Source organism: Drosophila guanche, unplaced genomic scaffold (assembly GCF_900245975.1).
Source record: "Drosophila guanche unplaced genomic scaffold, DGUA_6, whole genome shotgun sequence".
NCBI lineage: Eukaryota > Metazoa > Arthropoda > Insecta > Diptera > Drosophilidae > Drosophila > Drosophila guanche.
In genome coordinates, this window is record NW_022995743.1 from 14837150 (window position 1) to 14857342 (window position 20193).

Consider the following 20193-nt stretch of genomic DNA (forward strand, 5'->3'; position numbering starts at 1 on the left):
TTTGTATTCATTTGTTTATTCCTTCTAATTAATTATCTAGCTTTAATAATAATTTAAATATAATAATAATAATAATACTTCTTACACTAGTGGGTATACTCATAATGACCCGGCATAAACGACCACCCTCACCCGCGGGCAGCGCGCGCCATGACGGCGTTTCGTAACGAAGCGTGCGAGCTTCCGAGGATGAGGCAGAGGACAAATGCTGAGGAGAGGTTACGAGAGTCGCAAGCGTACTGCGAGCTCCGCTTGAGACGCCGGCGAAGGGTACAGGAACCGAGCCGGTCGTACTAGCCGTGGTTCCAGGATGCCTGCCTGCTTCCATGTAGGGTTTTGTGTGAGTGTCTGTCTATGTTCGTGAGTTGTAATATCAATTACTCGAAAAATTCATTTGAATTCGAAAAATTGATAGTTTGCTCTTTTGTGGTGGGCCTTTTTATGTTTTGCCATAGCGCATAAGTTTAATTAAATAAGTTATTATGTTTTAATTGGATTTTTGTTGTGTAAATTGTTGACAATTTTCATATTTTCTGTTTGTTACTTTTGGCGTGTTTTGTTTGCTGCTGCTGCTGCTGCTGTTTGCTCGACTCCAATTATGAGTCGAACAAATGCTGAAATACTGTGATAATTGTATAATAACAATCGTGTGTTGTGACCTTTGACCTGTGATGAAGCCTGTAATTTACTGCAATGCAAAACTTTAATTGTTATTCTCTACCCCGTCATTGTGTGTTAAATATGAGGCCAAAAAGGTTATTGCCACAGATTGAATGTCAGTTTATGGGGAAAACCATAAGTGATTTGTATTTTATTTCTAAATGGAGCAGAGGATATAGCCAATAAGCTAATTGGCTGTATTTAATAGTTTGTTTTGCTGCTACGCGGATACATATTCATATTATGGGATAGTTTAACGATTTAAAGATTGTCTGCCATAAATACATCAATGGGTCTTCTGCTCTATTGCTCTATTTATTTGTTTCCTCATTTGGAAAATAGTTTTTCAATTCATTTCAGGTCCTTCTGTACAAAAATTCGAATTCTATTTGCTTTTCTAAGTTTGTAAACATTAATTTAATTTTTAAAACAATTTCTCTTCCGCAACATTTAGCTGTAAATCCTCTTCTAGTTTTTTCCAGTATGTACTTCATTTTTCACGGTTGCCGCTCAACAATTTATGAGTCGCTGTCTGAACCACAAACCCACAATCATTTACAAATGAGTTTTAGCAACAGCAGCAGTGTCTCTGTCTCTCCCCCTCTCTCTCTCGTTCTATATTTCTGTCTAACAATTGTCAATGGCATAATTTATGAAATATTCGCGTTGATTGAATTTAAACAGACAAAAGGGTAGTGGCAAGTGGCGGCTGCAGGAGGTAACTACATGGCAAGGACTGTGTGTGTGTGTGTGTGTGAGTGTATGGTTGTGGTGGTAGTCGGAATTTGGCAATTGAATTTCAGGGGCTCATTAATTTTGGGGCATTATTTGCTGTCTCATTGACCCGTCATCGGCTGTAAATAAACTGGTTGAAACCTCCCACTCCACTCCCACTTTGCCAACCATTGCAACTGCTTTCCTACACTTGATGTGATCATTGATAGAGTGTCCATCAGTCTGTCTGTCTGCGGTTTGCTCCTCTTCGCACAATTTTCTCGCTACTCGTTTTATTTTATTTTTTTTTTAAATTTTTCCCACTTTGCACATTTGCAGAGCAATTAAAATTGATTTATGGCGTCGAGACAGCCTCCCCTTCGGTAGCAGACCAACCTTCAAGTGCACTATGGGCCGCATATATCCTTGTTGTTCCGACGCAGAATCTCCACTAGAAAATTTATTTTTTAAGCATAAAACGCGTGAGAGTTTTGCATTTATCAAGTGTCTTTTTTTCTTCTCTTTTTTTCCCTCTGTAATTAGGCAGAGTAATTTATTTTTATTACTCCTAATTTTCGGCAGCAGCCCAAAAAACAGGCAAGAAATTTGTCAGGCTCTAAATGATGTTGTTTGCTGGTGTCTTGTCCTGGTTCGAGGACCCCCTCTCGCCACTTGAATGCCATTTCTTCAAATGAGATGAAAGGACAAAACCTTGGAAGATTTTAATTGGAATTATCTTAAAGTTTTGTGCCGCAGACATTCGGTCAGGTGGCAGACTGACTCAGCACATACCTTCTCAGTTTTCTTTGGAGTTTGTCCCTTGCGGTTCAACTAATTTGCTCTCTTGTCTCTCTCCTGCAAGTTGGACATTTAATTGCCTCTCTATCTTTCTCAGGAGCAGCCCTTGCCCACAGAAAGTTCATGCTCCGACGCCCCCAACAGACGCCACTCATAAATGATATATAACCACTGACAGTCTGGGGAAAGTTGACCAAGATTCAAAGGAGACACAAAGTCGTTGGCAAGAAACAAAATTCGTTCACAGAATCATTAAAAAGTATTTGGGATAGGAAAGAAAAAGCAGGTACCAAAAAAGTGTAATTTATGGGGAAATTAAACGAAACTAATAAGAAACGACAAGTGGCAGAGGGAAAGATCGTCCTGTGCTGTGCACCGCTTGCTTGTCCTTTTTGACATCACCTTCCGCTGCCGTGTTCTGCTGCTGCTCCTCGTTTTATGAAGATGGACACTTGTAATTCATTATGGGCTCCACGGTGGGGGTGAGACTACGCCGAATCAACGGAAATGAGTGCCGGGACAACTTTGGCGCCGTTGTTGTTATTTCAGTGTCTGCCTCACCACCGGATGGATGCTGCTCCTGTTTTAGCCATGTTCATTTTTCTTCATTTTTAAATTCGTGTTCCAATCTCCTGCTCTGCAGCCTTTTCCTCTCCCCCCTGCCCTGTGCTCTCTGTTTTCGGTCGTCACTTATTTCTTGTCAAGTTGCGCTCGTTAAATTTAGTTTTGGTAGAATGCCCTCGGTAATTGCTTTACCAAATCTGTGGATGGGACCCCTGGCGGAATTGTACGGAATATTCTGTAAAGGATTCGACTGTAAAACGATGTGTAAAGCTCTCATCAGTGGAGCTTCTTTGAGGCTTTGGGACCAGAAACAATATCAAGAATTGTGACAGCTTCACAACTTGAAAGAGCTTCTCCTCACTAAGAGAGTTTCTGAAAAGCTTTGACAACTATTCCGTAACTCTAGGAATTCCGAGACTCCTTAAAGCTTTTCAATGCCGAAATTCTCAGTCTAAAATATATAGAAAAGCTTTCGCCCATAATGTGGTTGTTTCTTAAGCACTCGTAGAGTTCTTCAGCCTTCAGACTTTTGGTATGAAAATGTGGAATTAATGTGCGAGCTTTTCAGCTTTTATAAAGTTACAATAAACATTTACGTGCCATAAAATCCCCGCAGGAGTCTAGTCCGGTCTTGTGCTTTGTGCTTAAAGCTATCCGAAAAGCTTATCGGCTCGGCTCTCTTGGACATGCGCCCATAAAGAGCACAACGAGAGCGTCGTCGCCAGCCTCCCAAAGCCCCTAAAGAGCCCTGCAGCTGGACTGTGCCAACAAGCATCAAACTTATGAGCCTGACTCTCTTACGCTGCCGATGCCGCTGTCACTGCCGCTGCTGCTGCTTCGGCAGCTGATGCTGCCGCAACGATAGCAGACCTCTAAGTTCTGCCGCCTTCCATGTGGCACTGGTTGTTCTGGTGTCAGTTTGAACATTTCTGGTAAAGTGTTCGGTTCTTTATTTGGCTGTCGAGCGCAGTGCGCCCGCACTCTATCCGTTTGTTGTCTCTGTCTCTTTCTCTCGCTCTGTTTGTCTCCATATTGCCACTGACTCGCACCCACAGTGCGATTTGTTATTGTTGTGGCAAGAAAAACCGCCTAAAAACGTGGAGCAAGCCTTGTTGCTGCCAATATTCGAGGACAGCCCCGCAGGAAAACATCGGTGCGTATACGTATTTATTCTTTTAGCAACGGTTCATCGATTCACGGCAGAGCGAGTCCTGCCTCGAACCTTCGTTGCTGCTGCTGCTGCTGCTCTGACGACGAAGGTGGAGGCGAAGCAGACACTGTAGGTCAGTGTTATAACGATTCTCACAGTTTGTGTCTGTCTGTCTATCCGTCTGTGGCATACTTTTGTGCCGCACGATTTTGCATTCCACCTTGCCAGCATCATTCACAGGATTCGCCCTTTATTGTGTGGTGACTGTATGTGTTTTTGCCTCTCCCTCACTCTGTTTCTTTTTCTCTGTGAGTGTGAGTGAACGTTTGCAATTTCCGCCTTTGGCTTTGTGTCAAGTCACTTGGCAGAGATTGTTGCTGCCTGCCGCCTGTCCGCCTGTACCTTTTAGCCTTATTTACATGTGAGTGCGTCCAGAAGATACGAGTTGCTTGTTGAGTTGCTCCCTCAAAAGGGAGACATTCCGCCTTGTGTACAGCTCCTCCGTCTTCCTCTGCCTTCTGCTTGCTCCTACTTCCTGCGCTCTGCTAATTGTAATGTTGAACATTCCTCAATTTGCATGTGAAATAGATGTTGAATGAATGCTGAATGAATGCTACATTCTTAGAAGAAGGTATCCCTACGCATTCTCAAGTCCAGTCTGTGCATATCAATGCCGTTAGGCTCTCTGCTTCCCAGCCTGATGCTGCTTTGGAATCCCTGGGGGGGCAATGGGGCAATAATTTTGCTGTTCAATTAGGTTTTGTTGCAACAACGAGTCAAGTTTTGCCCTCTTTTACGACAGCTATAAACATAAAAGTTATCCCCAGTGCCACACCACACACACACACACACACACACACACACACACACACGTTCGCACACAACAGAACAATAAAATACAATCTCACAGCCTCCCTTTGTGTATTTGTGTGTGGCATAATAAGTTTTGATTTGGTTTTATTCGGAGGCTTTCATATTTACCTTCTTGACACCTAAATGGACACAGAGCACGCATAGAGCGGAGAGACAGACAGAGAGAAGAAAGGCTCGGCAAAGAGGAATGAAAATGAAAATGTTCAAATCGGAAAAGCCTCAACGTTTTTTTGTTTATTTATCATTCACTTTGGCTTTGGCTTTGCTGGAAAAGATAAAGAAAGCAGAGAAGGGTCCTTTTATTCTCGGCATTCTTGTCTTTCGAATCCAATCTTGAAGTAAAAGCTGCTTGTCATCAACATAATGACGGCACACACAGACAAACTGAAGAAGTTTTCCGATCTACCTCACCCTCTCTGCCTGTGTGTGCGTTCGTGTTTTTGTTGTTGTTTCTGACCTGCCTTTTTTGGAGACTTTTGGTGCGGGTGCTCCAATCTCTATAGCCTTTGCCCTGTCATTCCTTTCATGCCACTTGGCGTATGCTTGTTCTGGCACTCTGATCGACATGTGTATTGCCTGCTTTTTGGGCGGGAAATCAAAGGATGGATGTCTTTCTCTTCTGACTGCGCACTTTAGCTCTGGCTGCCATCTGCCATTGCAAAAACTGCCACATGTCAGAGTTTTACAGAGAGAGAGAGAGAGAGAGAGAGGATTTTGCAATGCGAAATGCAATTGACACGTTAAATGAGCATTTCGTAATCGAATCAGAGCTGTCGAGCTCTTTTTTGCGGCTCTTTCAACTGTAAATTTAATTTTAAGCTCCAGGCACACACCAAAAAAATTGGTTGAATATTAAAATAAAGCAATTATTGTCATAGGGATTCCAGGATCTATTGTGTCTCGAGTGTAGTTTTTTTTTGGAGCCCATAAAACCAGTGTTAGTGGCAGGCATATTTTTCTGATTGGCTTCCGTTCAGCGCACAGCAAACTGTTCGCCTATTCAATAATTTGCAAATATTTATGCTGAATATTCTACATGTAGATTGTTTTCGTGTGCTATAAAAAAATGTGTGTGTTGGCAAATAAACCAAATGATAAATAAAAATCCAATCGAATTTATTTTTAATGTTTTGTTCTCTTTTTTGTGTACCCTACAATCGCAGAGAGTAACTGCGGGGTGTGCAAAGGAAGATGTATGACTATTTGTCCCAATAGTTGGGTATCCCAACGTCGAAACGGTTTAAAAACCCAAAATTCTCCATGGTTCTCTCTATGGAATGCTGATAAAAATGCGCGTTCAGGCGATCACACACGAAAACACACACCAAAACTGTCAATATTTGTATTGATTTATAGCCAGGGCTTGGCTGCATACGACTCTGGGTAGGGGTTGGGTGTGGGCTTGGATGATTGTGGCAGAGAACTATTTTGAATGCCACAATGGACACAATTTGTCACCGCTGAAAGGGAAATGGGGAAAGATAAACTACTGCCAGGGTACCCCAACTGCAATTCAATTTAACGTTTTGGCAAATTGTTGCCATTTTAAAATATGAAACAAGCGAAGCGCAACGAGAGATGGAGATGGCCAAAAATGAAAACTAGAAATGCAAAAACATTTTCCCGCAATGAATATTTTGCCAGTTTTCCCAGCCATAAAATCGTTGCCGCAGACAGACACAGCAGAGAGACGGAGTGCAGCGTGCGCCCGAAAATGGTTTTGCGCCCCAAAAGAGAGGCAATTTTTCAATTATAAAAACAAAAAGCAGCAATATGAGCTGGGGAAAAAGCAGGAAAACATATCAATATTAGATGTGTAGAGTCCTGTCAAAGGAAAGCCTCCCTCCCGAGCAGCAAGCCTGTGTGCGGGTCGTACAATGAAGAGGCCACAAGATGAATGGAAAACTTGCTCCTTGTGGCACGGTAACTTTTGAGTTGATCTCCAGCGGTTATTCACACTTCTGGGCCGAGAAAAGCCGAGAAAGGCAGATTGGCAGACTGGCAAATTGTTTAGTGTTTGTGAGGAGGCACAACCGCAGACCCAAAATGAAAGACGTCATCACGGCGGACTTGACAGGCCGCCAAAAACTTAATGTCAGCAGAGCAGCAAAATCAGCAGGATCTTCAGCAAGAAGAGTCGATGGCAGGAGCCAGAGACAGAGCGAAGGAAGGCATGACGAGGCATCAGAGTCAGAGGAGAGCAGCCAAAGCTCCTTTTGACAACTTTGACTTGACGCCAACTTTGGGACGCATTCACGGGACGGCTGTTAATCTGCAAAAAAAAAAATAGGAGATGCTTGCAAAAGGCGATTACCTAATCCGGTTAGCAGTTTGTATCGAGTGGGGAGGGGGGAAAAGTGCATTAAAACAATATTGTTTGGCCCCAACTTTGGCCTCGCGTTTGGCTTATAAAAGGAGAAGGATTGGACTTCAAAAGGGAATCATCAGAGGAGCGAGAAACGTTGGTATAATACAGTTTATGAAGTGGAAGAGATGTGCTAATGATAAAAGTCTCTAAAAATGGGAATAAGAGTGGAATTTATTGTTGTAAGCGAGAATGTTTGGATAGGCAAAGCAAATCTCATTAAAATGTATTTCTCTGAGTGGAAAAGGACAAGAAGACAGGCAGGAAATCTGTAGCTGTAGTAATTTACTAGGCTCATGTATTAAAAATAGAGATAGGAATTTTGTGGATACCGACGGGTGATCTGATCATGGACATTGCCTTTCCCCATTCGTGTGAGTGGCTGGCACTCATCGTAAAGTCTTCATCAATTCCCACTTAACCGAAAGTAACCCAACAAAAGGAAGGGAAGTCCCACTGGCTTAATGAGGCGCAGCAGGATGAACACCACCACCAGCCCCCTGTAAAACCCTCCCATACCGCTGTCGTTTCTGTTTTTTATGTTTGCCCATAAAATGCGGACAACTCCTAGTCCAGTGGACGTGGAGTGTGAATGGTGAGGGTACCATTAATTATGCAATGTCCGGACGGGGCCGAAAAAAAAAGCACAGAGAAACTCGGCGACTTTTTGCCTCTTGGACAGGTCGTAAAGGGAAAACAGAGGAGGGGTGTGGCAGAAGTAGAGGGAGTTGGCACACAATTTGCATTCCCTATTGATTATCCAGTGCATCATTAAAAATGCATTTAACACTGACGGCTGTTGCGCCTGTTCCGACTACAACAGCTCCTCCTGCTGGTATAAGAATTGTTCTTCATTAATTGTTTTATGCGTTGGCCGTTCCATTGTGGACCATGAGCCATGACCACATCAGTGACCACGGACCAGGACCATTACCATTGCCATTACCATGTTCACGGACTCGGACTCAGTCACGGAACTCTTGCGGTCACTCGGTGATGGTTTGCATCCGTTGGCAGGCAGCCTGCGCCACCATGCAACCTGCCTTCTGTTCCTGCTTCCAAAAGTGGCATTCCTCTGACTCCACCTCATACTCAGAGCACTCGAGTGTTGCAAGGGTCCGCCAACTTTTCGGACTTTCCCCTCTAATTAATGAAATACAAATATTTGCATTTGCCTCCTCAAAAGGAGCGGAAAAGTTAACGTAAATTAAAAAAGTTGTGCTCTTTCCTCGCGCAGGGCGAGTGCTCCTCCTCCTCTTTTGCTCCTCTTCAAAATATTATTGTTTGAAAACCCACTCAATTTATTTGGACATTTTCTATATTTGCAGAAATCTGTGAAAGCAACGCCGGCAGAGCCATCCGCTCTATCAGGAGGAGCAGCATCCCAGGCGGCTTCGGCTCCCAGAGATGCCATTTATATCGACGATGATAGCATTGAGGGCTCTGGTGGACGTGGAGGGGTAAGTTTTAAGTCCACCACATATACACACCGCATATATACGCATACATATAAATTAGTTAATTAAATTTGCATTCTACCCGAAAGTTTTCCATGTTAATTCCGTAGTTCCATGGCCAACGGGAAATATCTTGCCACTTTGCATATCGTAAGGGTCCACTCAGCTACTCTTAAATTCCGTTTTCTACCTCTCTCTCGCTCTCAGACTTAAACATAACTTTTATGTGCACTTTTAAGTTCATTTTTGGTTTATTTTTACATTGTCTGACATTTTTCTTATAGTTTTTTGTTCCTTTTCTTTTTTGGGGTTTAACTTTTGAAGATGTATTTTACTTTCCCATAAAAAAGTGCTGCTGTTGCAGTATGAGTCAAAAGCTTAAGCAGAAAGTAGAATATTGTATAGCTAGTGCCCAAAGGGTACGCTGAGGTCTATTCTACGGATGTCCATTGATGTGTACTACAGCCCGGAGGCAGCGTTTTCTAGAGAGGAAGATGTTCAGCCAGTGTCAGCTAGGGTTCTTCAGGACCAGACACTTATCACCATACAGAAGCTCCACTCCTCCTTGCAGTTATTATTGTGGCTGCGCACAAGTTATTGCCACCAGATTCTCACAGGACGTGTGTCCAAAGTAGAGCTCGAAGTTCCAAGACGTGCAACTGCAATGCAATTAAGACAATCTTTCATCTAAAGGTATTCTCTCGTAGAATGGATCTCTGCTCTTCTACGATTACAGGTTCCATCCACACGCCCACATATTTCACGAGTGCGAAACGCACTGTACTTGCAGAGCTTACACATTCCGCTTGTCCAGTTTTTGTGGTTCACAGGGGAATATAAAAAAGTTCGGAGAACGCGTACTCGCATCTGCCAGGTGGTAGGAGGAAAGCGGCATGTGCTATGCAAAATATGTGTGCCACAAGCTTGTTATATAATCAAAACTGTGTGTTGAAAAACTCATTTGTTTATGCGCATGAAATGTTAATGTTCAACACCTTTTTTGCTCACATGTATGCTGCGCATGAATCCATGCGTGGGCTCGAAAGGGAAGGTGTAAGTGTGTGTGTGAGGTGTGTGTGTGGCATGTGAGCGAAATTTGTTGGAAAGTTTTTTGACAGCGCTGCGCTTACACACTCACGCGTGCAGCGAAACAGTCACTGCCAGACATACACACACACAGCGACAAAGGACGCGTCAATTGTTAGGCAAATACTTTTGATTTGCTTTTAGCACACATGCCACATACACCTCCCACTGTGCCCCTCCTCTCTTTGGTCATACTACGACTCCTTCTCTTCTCTAGCATGCTGCCACTCCCACCTTCCGCTCTTCTGAACTTCATAGGGGGGGAAAAACTAATTAAAATGCGTTGCGGCTGCTGCTGCTGCTGCTGCTGCCAACCCAAAAAAATATAACAAAAACGCAGAAATAAACATAGAAAAAGTTTAATTAAATTCTTTGAGTTCTTTTTCTTTTTTTTTGTTTGGTTCTATACCCTAGCAAAAAGGGTATGTGAGGGTGTTTGAAGAGAGATTGTTCTTTACGACCCTATGGAGTATTCGATTGGGTCTCGCAACCACCAGCATAAGGAAAGCTTATACTGTGGCGGTGGGATGTTGTACTTCCATTTATGATAAACTGCGAATAGCTTTGAGTTTTATATGAATTTAAGTCAAAGTTGCTCTAAAATCTAATCGGCTCCATAGCTGATTAGTGACGAATAGATTTTTCCAAGGTAACCAAAGTCTCGGCATGGCTTCCACTTCGATTGTGCCCTTTGTTTTACTTGACGTTTCTTGGTTTTCGATTTCTTCTCTATTGCTGCGTGGATTTAATTAAACATTTTTTGCCCCCATGTTCTCTCATGGGGGAGAGCAAAAAAGGACAGAAGTAGGGTGGGAGAAAGTCAACGAGGACATATTTAAATAGAAAATTGGATGCGAAAAGCGAAACTTTTTCGCGGAATTCAATCACGGGGTCGCATACTTTATCGAGTAACTGTGACAAGATCAACAAGCGGACAACGTTCTATTGGCTTTTCGTATTAATTTTGCATGTCCGTGGGCATAGCAGAGGAGGAGTGAAGGAGAAGGAACAGAGGGAGCAAAAACCAGAGGGGCTGTGGGTCTAAATTGACATTCCGGTGGACGGTTTAGCTGGGATTTTCAGGGTGGTAAAAAAAAGAGGGGAATAATAAATAAAATCGCTCCAAGCGAGATTTTGTTGTATTTCTTTTTTTTGCACTGCAGACTGTCGTCTGTCATCTTTTTCTCTCCCTCTCTCTGTATGTGTCTCTGTCTGTCTTTTGCAATGTGGCATTTTCTAATTTCCCCTTTCCCACTGCCCAAACCCTTTCCGTTCCGCTCTGTTCCGCTTTTTGCACCATTTCCGCTGCGGTGGTACTGGCCAAGGCCTGGTCTTGGCATGTGCTGTGAATGTCCTTCGTCCTCCGTCCTTCTGGCTCCCATTGCTCCCTTTGCCTCCACCTCATGCCCGAACGAATGTGTTGGCATTTTCATGTTTTTATGCAACTGACAAACGTGGAGACGTGTCTCTCATGTGCTGAATGTTCTTTTATGCTTTCCCGAAAAAAGCAAACAAACAAAAGAAGGATTGCATTACCCTGCAGGATTTTGGGTAACCCAACAAAATGCAATTTATTATGCGCTCCGTTGATCTTTTGGGGCAACTACTCAACGAATCACGACCGAGTCTTTAAAGTGATTAGGCCACAAAGTCTTGATGGATCTCTGTACACATCTCTCCTTTGCATAGCCTTAATTCGGGTGTTCATTATTGTATTATTAATGGATATATTCAAGGAGTATTTCAGCTTTGTTTCATTCGCTCAATTATGATTAATTCTTTCATGATTATTCACTCAAAGTTGTGCGAATAATGTGCCACTCCAGTGGGGGTCTCTGGGTTAATCAACTTTGCATATGATTAATCTCTCTCTCTATGATTCGGCGTGATTGGGATTGAGAGTGGTTAAAGCCACGCAGTGGAAGCCTCTATTTTTGGGAGCAAGCTGTGAATCGTGGTAGTGGTGTTAAAGCCTGCCTCCTGTCTCCTTTAATTCTATTTTTGGGGGATAATGAGCTTTTGTTATGCGTACGCAAACATCTGCATCTGATGCTGACTTTTCCTGTTCTGCCTGTTCCCTGATGTTCCTCTACACACACTCTATGCTTCATGGGCTTTGTCGTTGTGGGCGGTTCGTTTGATTGTAATAAGCCGCATGCAACGCACGCAACACACGCAGCCAACAGCTCAGCACCATGGAGTGGAGTCGGGCATCTGCTCTTTGTAGAGAGGGAGGTGGTGAGGCTGGTGATGTTGCAGCAACGAGCTTGGTTGTAGGTCCTTGTTGATTAATAACGTGCACATGGCGCACGTGTTTTTGTGAATGGCTAAGAGAGGCAATGCCACTTCGCATGCCACACACACACAAAAAGACATCGAAGCGAGAGTAAGCCGCTGCATTGGTATGCGCAAGGCACATTCAATTGAAAGGTATGGCTGCTCCACAGAGTTCGTTCCATCATCCCATATCCAATATACCCTGCATATTTGTGCTGCAGCGGGAGACAGGAAGTGGCAGTGAGAGAGCTGTGTGCATTGACAATAAATTAACATCGATTGACATGGTAATGGGTGGAGTGTGGTGTGCTGCAAGAGAGGGACTTAGGTAGAGTGTGTTGCCAGGCCCAAAAAGATTGTCCGAGTATCTGCCTGAAAATGTGTTATGTAAACAGGACCGTCCTGCCACTTACCCGCCCTTGATGGCACTGAAATATGTCAGCCGCTTTGATGATGTGATTGCAATGATGCTCTGCTCTGCGTGTGTGTGTGTGTGGCATTGCGAAATACTCTGCTCATATGTTGCCTGTCCAGGATTCCATTATGTCGTACCTACCTTCTGCCTGCATCCCACGTACACTCCCGAGTTTCTGTTCTTAAGTACATGCATATAATTTCCAATGCTGTGCGCAAGCTGTCAATATCAGTTGCTTACATGGGAATTTATTGGGCGACAGCTCCTACATAATACATAATACATGGCCCACACACACACACACAGCATACAGCATACAGCATCCAGCACGACTGTCACGCGTGGAGGTTCTTAACCGATAGAACCATTGAAATTTATTGAGATTGTGAATGGTTAACGAACGCCCCAGAAGGAAGCACACAGCCCATCATCCATCTCTCCCCCTTCGTGTACACATGTAGCTCTAGAAAAATCAGACTTTATAATGTCACTGTTGAGAATCAGAGAAGGAGTGGGATTGGGATGGGAATTTAGGAGGACACGGACAGACATGCAGAAATCCCTTCCATTCATTACTCAATGTCGCTACTGGTGCTGGTTCTAGCTCTGTAGAAATGATGCTGCATTATTTCACATAACATAATTCCAACAGTAATCCAAATGAGTCTGTCCCTCACAAACAGAAAGAGCGAACCCACAAACAACATGAGTAATCCGAGGCCATTGGGGCCAAAAACTGTTTTTTTTCGACTGGCTCTCATAGCTCCCTTTTTTATGAGACATCTGCTGCCTGTCTGTCCGTTTGTTTGGTTGCCTCTTTATGTGGCACGTTGGTAGAGGGAAAAAGACTCGGCATTTCTATTGAATTAAACACCCAAAGAACGGGCTCCTTCTGCTTGGCTTTTAGGGGATACCCTCGCTAGGTGGGATTAATGGAATTTACAGATAATCCACAGATGTAAGATAATTCGTTGAACGAGAAGAGAATCTGTGGAACATTCCCAAAGAATAAACAAAAGATAATTCGAGAAAACTCACTTCAAGTCTCCCTCTTTCGCTCAAATTCTCACCATGCCCCTACTTGACTGTGCTCTAATCGTTTGTTATTTCCATTATAATTGGCATTAAAGGCACACATAGTAAGTGACATATTAAATGGGAATAGATATTCCTACCCCTAAGGCTCCCCTTTCAGTATGTTCTCCACTCTGCCAGAGAGTATTTGTACCTCGCACAACACAAAAGGAATACCGAACATCAAAACAGAAGGTTACAAGTCGCATACAAATGCGTAAACACAGACGGATGGGGATGGGGATGTGGATGGGACGGGGACCTTCCGCCATAACATTTTCGAAGCCAAGCGAAAAGTCATTGTCAAAGTTGACGACGACGAACACGGACGGAGATGGAGAGTCGAAACGGTGATGGTGGGGTCCGTGAGATGGTTGTGGCAATGGCAATGGCGACGATGATGATGGGGGCGTTGTCGCCATTTTGTTTTCTCTGTTTGTTTCTGATGTTTTGCGCATTGTATTGCTGCTGCGTGGGCATGGAGGGAAGGCAGGCAGGAAGGAGCAGCATAGCAGTAGGGCTGGGCAGGGGCATAAGCACAGCCAGAGCATAGTGAGAAGTGGGACAGGACAGAACATGGAATGCCCTACCCCGCTTTCCCTCTGCGCGCTTGCATAATTTATGCCAATAAATTCGCTTAACTTTACGACAATTTGTGCGCTGCAAACTCTGCCATAAAACTCACTCGCTTTAAAGTGGAGTTAAAAGAGAGTGTTGCACAGCAGGAGGGAAAATGTATATGGAGAGAGAGAGAGAGACAGAGAGATGGTGTGGACCGTAATTTGATTTAGGCCTTGGCACAGAGACATAACAAATTGGTTTTCCTTTCCCGGTACTCCCCGTCCCCCGTGCCCACGGCATAAGTATCTTTGAAGTGGATGCATGAATTTCCAACGATTATCCTGGAATTCGATTACTGTTTCCCCTGTGTGCCAATCTGCTGCCCTGCTGTTCGATTGTTATTGTTAACGGGATGTGCTTCAATTAGTGCAACGTTTTGTGGCATAAAAGCACTCGAAGCACTCGCAGCACTCCAGGCCCCAAAACGAGAGTTGAAATTTCACGAGGGAAGCCAACATGAGAGCAGCCCTGCCGTGCCCAGTGGGGCTTCAGCCTGGTCAGGTTTTGCGGCAATGGATGGGCGGGGGCCACGCTTTGAATTGCAAATGTTGGGGCAGGTAACTGGTGACTGCCAGGATGGATGGGAGGCATCCCTTCAATTATTTAGCAAGGCTGCCTGCCTGCCGCTTTACCTTACAATACGGATAGACAGTCTTGGCTCCTGGCACTACTGCAGGAGGTTGGGGTGCGCCTCTTGAAGGCACTGACTTGAGTTTCCTTGGGCTGAGGGGCGGCCAGCTGCAATTTAGAAGAAAGACCCACCGTTGAAATGTCTATGACTTTGCAGCATGAAAAACCTAAAGAATTCCCCCGCTCTCTCTCTCGGTATCTAGGTCTCTCTCTCTCTCTCTCTCTCTTAACTGCCATTTGTCGTTTGTCAGGGATCTCAGGGGCTGCTGGTCCTGCGGCTGCTGCTGCTGTCGCTCCTTCTGTGGCTTCACGTAGCAATTTGACTTGTAACCGCACACTTGAGTGTTGCTTGCTTTTAGGCGCAACGTGAGGCAAGTTTGTTGAACCTGACAGCAGCTCTTCTTCGCTGCTCCCGCTGCTGCGTCCTGGGTCAAGCAACTTCCACTTCCATGAATAATTCACCACTTTCTACCCCTATTTCTTACTGTTTCTCTTACTTTTGTACTCTTTCTCGCTGTCTCTCTCTGTCTTCATCTTGTTATTTTTGCCTCTTGTGTTGGTGCTGCGACTGTTTCTTGTCTTTTGGGGCGTGGTGGCACGCTGCTATTGCCAAGTTAATTAGATTTGCTCGTGCAACGTGCAACGCCAGCCGGCCTGCGTTGGTGGCATTTGTAAGCAGCTGTGGCCACTCTGTTGTGGCCAGTGCAACTGCTTTGTTGCCACTCAATGCAAGTGCGGTCACACAGTTGTGGCAGGGACAGCGAGGACTCGGCTGAAGACGTGCTGAGCTGCGAACATCTCATGCATATTTATTTTGATTGCATTGTTGTGCCATGAAAGTGACAATGATGCGTGTGGCAAGATGAAGCAGGCAAAAGGGGGGACTCTGTGCCCCACCCATTTTCCTCAATCAATCGGCGCACAATATGTACTTGATTAAATATGAAAGTTCTGTCGAAATGTTCTACCATAGAAGCAGCTAATTGCATTCCCCACTTAACACGCTTAAGGGATGTCCATCACATTCCTGGATTTTCTGACAAATTTATCAGACATCAGTTAACCACTAATGAGGGGCTCTTGTTGCCCATTGCCGCAGCATGGAATCTGCACCGCTGCTTTACCTTACTGAAGCTGCAATTCAAGGTTTGCCGTGCCGCCTTTTGGGATAAACTCTGGCAAGTATATGCACAAGAAAAGCTTATAAGGAAGTGATCAAATAACTTGAATGTAGTTTTCCGTTTCTGAACGCTTGAACTGTAGTGAATTATTTTATTATCCTTCCTGTTTTCTCGTGTGTCTTGCATTCTCGTTTATCCTTCCGGCAGACGTCGATCCAACACCTCAAACACGGCACGATATCAATCAATTTCATCCAATATTTGTTTCCAAAATCAACTTTCGGTGCATTCAAGCTTGGGGAGCATTCATGGGAGCGCTTAAGCTCTCTGCTACTTTTCTTGCTCTGCTGTTGCTTGGCAATCGGCTTATGCCACATGGCTCTGCTCTCCATCCGAAGCATTCCCAACAATTATTTGCAGCTCATCGCACAGTCGATCACACTTGACTCCCCTCCTGTCCCAGTTTGCTGTTTCTCTCTCTTTATCCCTGTCTGCACCAACGCCTCTGACTGTTCCTCCCCCCTTTCTGCTGCTGCTGCTGCTGCTTGTTTCCGTTCCCATTTTGCGATGCTTTGGATTTTCTCGCTGGCTTTTCTTGCCAGTTTCTAAGCTTTCGCAATTCACTGAGCAAGAACTGTTAGGGCCACGCCCATTAGCATTGTCGCCCATGAGTTGCATTACAATTTTAATGATGTGCAACGCTACCAGAAGCATAAACATGTCGAAGGGGGAGGCAGGATGAAGGTGCAGCCGGATAAGACTAAAGCTGCAGAAGCAATGGCTGTGCCAGGGCTGTGGTGCAAGTCACTCAAGCTGCAAGTTTCCAAAGTTCTCTGAAGGGAAGAACGAAGGACAGGAGGGGACATTCCCATGCGTGCCACCCCCATGGTGTTCCCCGTAGTTCTCGCTCTCTCAAGCTTCAGCACACATTAAGATGGTGGAGGCAGCCCAATGGCACGCAATTAAAACGGAGTCGGAAGAAGGCAGGAGCTGGCTGCAGTTTATGTCTGAAAATTAAAAACTATAAAACCAAAAAACAAACTTATTAGCTGCAAATTGTTGGGATGCAGATGAAAATTTCTCAAGGGACTTCATGGTGATAGATTTACTGCCTGGTTACTGTACTCCGTTCAATTTCGAGTAGAAAAAAGGACACGGAAAAAGGATTACTTCAGTCATCAGTTGCAGGCGACCCCAAGCGAAGGCTGAACTGATTTCGCAATTAGCATAAGTAACAAGTAACCCAGGGATCTTGAGTAAATGTTCTAGGGATTAAACCACCCCCAACACGCCTCACTGTTGCCCCAATGCCCCAGCCAACCCCCTAACCGATGTTCCACCCCTGACAGACTTCATGCTGCTGCGAGCCCTAAGCTCATTTATTAATTGCCAGCCGCAGAAGTAGGTTCAGAGCAAAAAAAAAAGGCAAGGAAAGGCAAGGAAAAAGTCGACATGAAAACTCATTGCCCTTAAAAATGAAAATTATTATTTATGACAAAACGGAGGGGAATGTGGACTGGGGCAGTGCAACTGAACACAGATTTACTTTTCAGCTGGCAATTTAGAGCCTGGCTAATGCTGATACGACTGCCTCCTGCCGCCTGGCTCTAACTCCCAGTGCCGCTGCTCGGCATTTAATTTATTTGTGCGCAAAAAAAAAAACCGTAAAAAAGAAAGGGAAGCTGGAAAAAGAGCCCACCCAAAAAGAAAAGCACAGAAAAACGAAGTAAAACCTGGGTGCGGTTATTGATTTTTCCGTTTGCTGATGAGTCGGAATCAGCCGGATCTGATGGAGCGAGCAGCAGTAGCTCCTGATTACGCTGGGATTTGGAGTGGGAATGGGGATGTACATAGATATGGATGTAGATGGCAATAAGGATGCGAATGAGGGCGATGATGATGTTGGCTATAACGTTGCGGTGGCCAAGGAGAACCCAACGCTTCGTTGCGTTTTGTTGCGTTTGCAAATTTGTGTTCTGTTTTCCTTTTTTTTTCTTTGCTGTTTCTCTTTGGGAAATTGAATGAGAGATGATGGAAATGGGATTAGAAGGCAGAGAGAGAGAGAGAGGGAGAAGAAGGAAATGCTCTGGTTGCGAAAATTGTGTCAATTGAACATGAAAAAATCATTAAAGCGATGCTCGCAAAGGGAATTTAGTGCAAGAAATAAACTTTAGTGTGGATATAAACAACGAAAAGGGATCCACTTCGATTCGGGAGTATGTACCATTGAAGGATGTCCTTTGAAAGATGTAAAAGTATTTATGGGAATAATATAGAGCCGTGCAATTGGAATACTTGTTCTCTTTTAATACATTTTGCCTCGTCTTGACACGTTATGGCTCTGCATTACGATTCATAGCTGAATTCTGATCCCAGTAGCCGTCTCTCCTGTTGCCGTTGTTAACGATAAAGTCCGATAAGATATCCCATGAATTAAAGCAAAAGACAAACGCTGACAGGCAAGAGCTTGATAAATGGTGTCAGCTCGTGGCTGACGGACAGGAGGCGCTGCAATGCAGCTGCCAATTAAGTGCCACATTATGCCACACTGCTGCCGCAGGCGATGGCAGGCAACAGAAACAGTAACAGAAACAACAGTGCCCAGTGTCAGGGGCAGGGCGCAGAACAATATGCAACAGCGTTTGGGCAACAAAAGAGTTATTCGGGCTGCAGATGAAAAGCAGAGAAAAGAAAACGGGGAAAAGAAAAAGAACAAACGTGAAAAATAAAGGGAAAACTAAGCAATTGTTGTGCTGCTGCTGCTGCTGCTGCAAGGCCACGACACAGTTTTCCCCTTTGCATCTATCTCTGCTTGTGTGTGTGTGTGTGTGTGTTTATGTGAGTGAAAGTTTCGCAACTCTTGAGGATGCATTCAGCGGGAAAAAAACATCCACTTGGTGGTGTTTTTTCGAAGAACTTTTTCAATTTGCTGCTGCTCATTTGTTGCATTTAAAATGCAATTATTTCGTGAAACGAAAAGCTCCATGTGGAGCATAAGCCCCCAAAAGTGCAATGAGTATTGCATGCGGCACGAACAGAGACACCTCTCTGTATATGGATGAGTGTATGTGTGTCTGTTTTTGGTTATTTCCAGGCATTTTTCATCTGCTCTTCTCATTTGATTACACTTTGCTCCAATCTAAATGTAAATGGACAATTGGAAAATAATAAGTTCTGCAGGAAAATGATGTCCTTACCAGCTCAAAAGTTGTTCATCTCTTTTTCGATGGAAAGCACAGCCACACTGAGAGAGAGGAGAGAGCGAGAGCAAACAACAAGCGAAGCGAATTTTCAATTTCATTGTTTAAATAAAGCCGTAAGATATCTTCCAGCCGGAAAATTGAGTTTTCCTGTAGTTCGTTTTAAGTTTCTCTGCATCTGCCTCTGCCTCTGCCTCCACCTAAACTCTGTCTCTCATTCGATCTGTTTCACTCGTTCTCGTTCCTTCTGTGGAAACCAAAGTTGCAAGTTGCATGTAAATAAATTAGAACCGCCTCCCTCCAGAGGCAACTCCAAGCAATTATTGAGGCATGCCGATTCCAAAGGCAGGAAAAACAAAGCTTCTCCCTCTCTCTGGCCATCAATTTTGCCGAGGATTGTGGTTACGTTACCCCCAGACCCCTCATCGCTTTCACCTCGGTCTTTCCGTCTCTCGGTGTGCTCGGTGTGTGTGTGTGTGTGTGGTAGAAAAACTTTGGCCATTTCCCCTGCAAACGGAAGTGTATGCCAAAAATACCCGAATGCACATGTTTAGCAGGCCACTTGGGTAGTTTGGATCCTATTGGATTTCGGACCAAATGCTACATTCACAATGCAAAAATCCCAATGAACGTCAGTGAATAGAAGAGGAGGAATACGTAAAGGGGGGTCAACTCTGCCCAAAAAGCCCTGGCCAAGCCGACTTTTCCCAGTTGCCATTTTGTGCGGTGAGGGGCGGGGCCCTGGAAAAACTCGGTCAACTCTCGAGTCACGCACTTTGGGAACATTGTCAAATCGACAATTTACTCGTTAGGACAACTTTTGTCGAGAGAAAAACTTTTGGAAAACATTTTGTGATGCTGCAAAGTGAAAGCTTCATGTAGTCGGGATTTTAGTCTGCACCGCCGATTGTCGATGCTCGACAACAGGATAGTCAGGCGGGGCATTCCGTGTGGTTGTTACACTTGTTGTTGTTGTGTTTTGTCTTTGGTTGAGAGTCTGTTTTATGATGGCAATACACTCGCAAATGTAATTCCTGTCATTAATTATGCTTAAAGTAGGAAAAGAGAAGTGTGGGGAGTGGGGAAACAAAGGCTATGAGTTGGAAAAGAACTTTTCTCCTTTTCGGCCATGATAACTTTTTGCCCGACATTTGAGGGGAAATGTGAAGTCGAGAAAGTGCACGGCAT

At 44.4% G+C, this 20193-nt stretch overlaps 1 protein-coding gene across 6 annotated transcripts in view; it reads left to right on the forward strand.

The window, feature by feature from the left end:
- The window catches only part of LOC117587766 (syndecan), a 99821-nt gene that overhangs the window by 70563 nt on the left and 9065 nt on the right, over window positions 1-20193 (forward strand). For all 6 annotated transcript variants that reach the window (XM_034278731.1, XM_034278737.1, XM_034278723.1 and 3 more), the window contains exon 3: window positions 8453-8584. In XM_034278731.1, the coding sequence (XP_034134622.1) occupies window positions 8453-8584 (132 nt within the window). The remainder of the gene's footprint in view (window positions 1-8452; window positions 8585-20193) is intronic.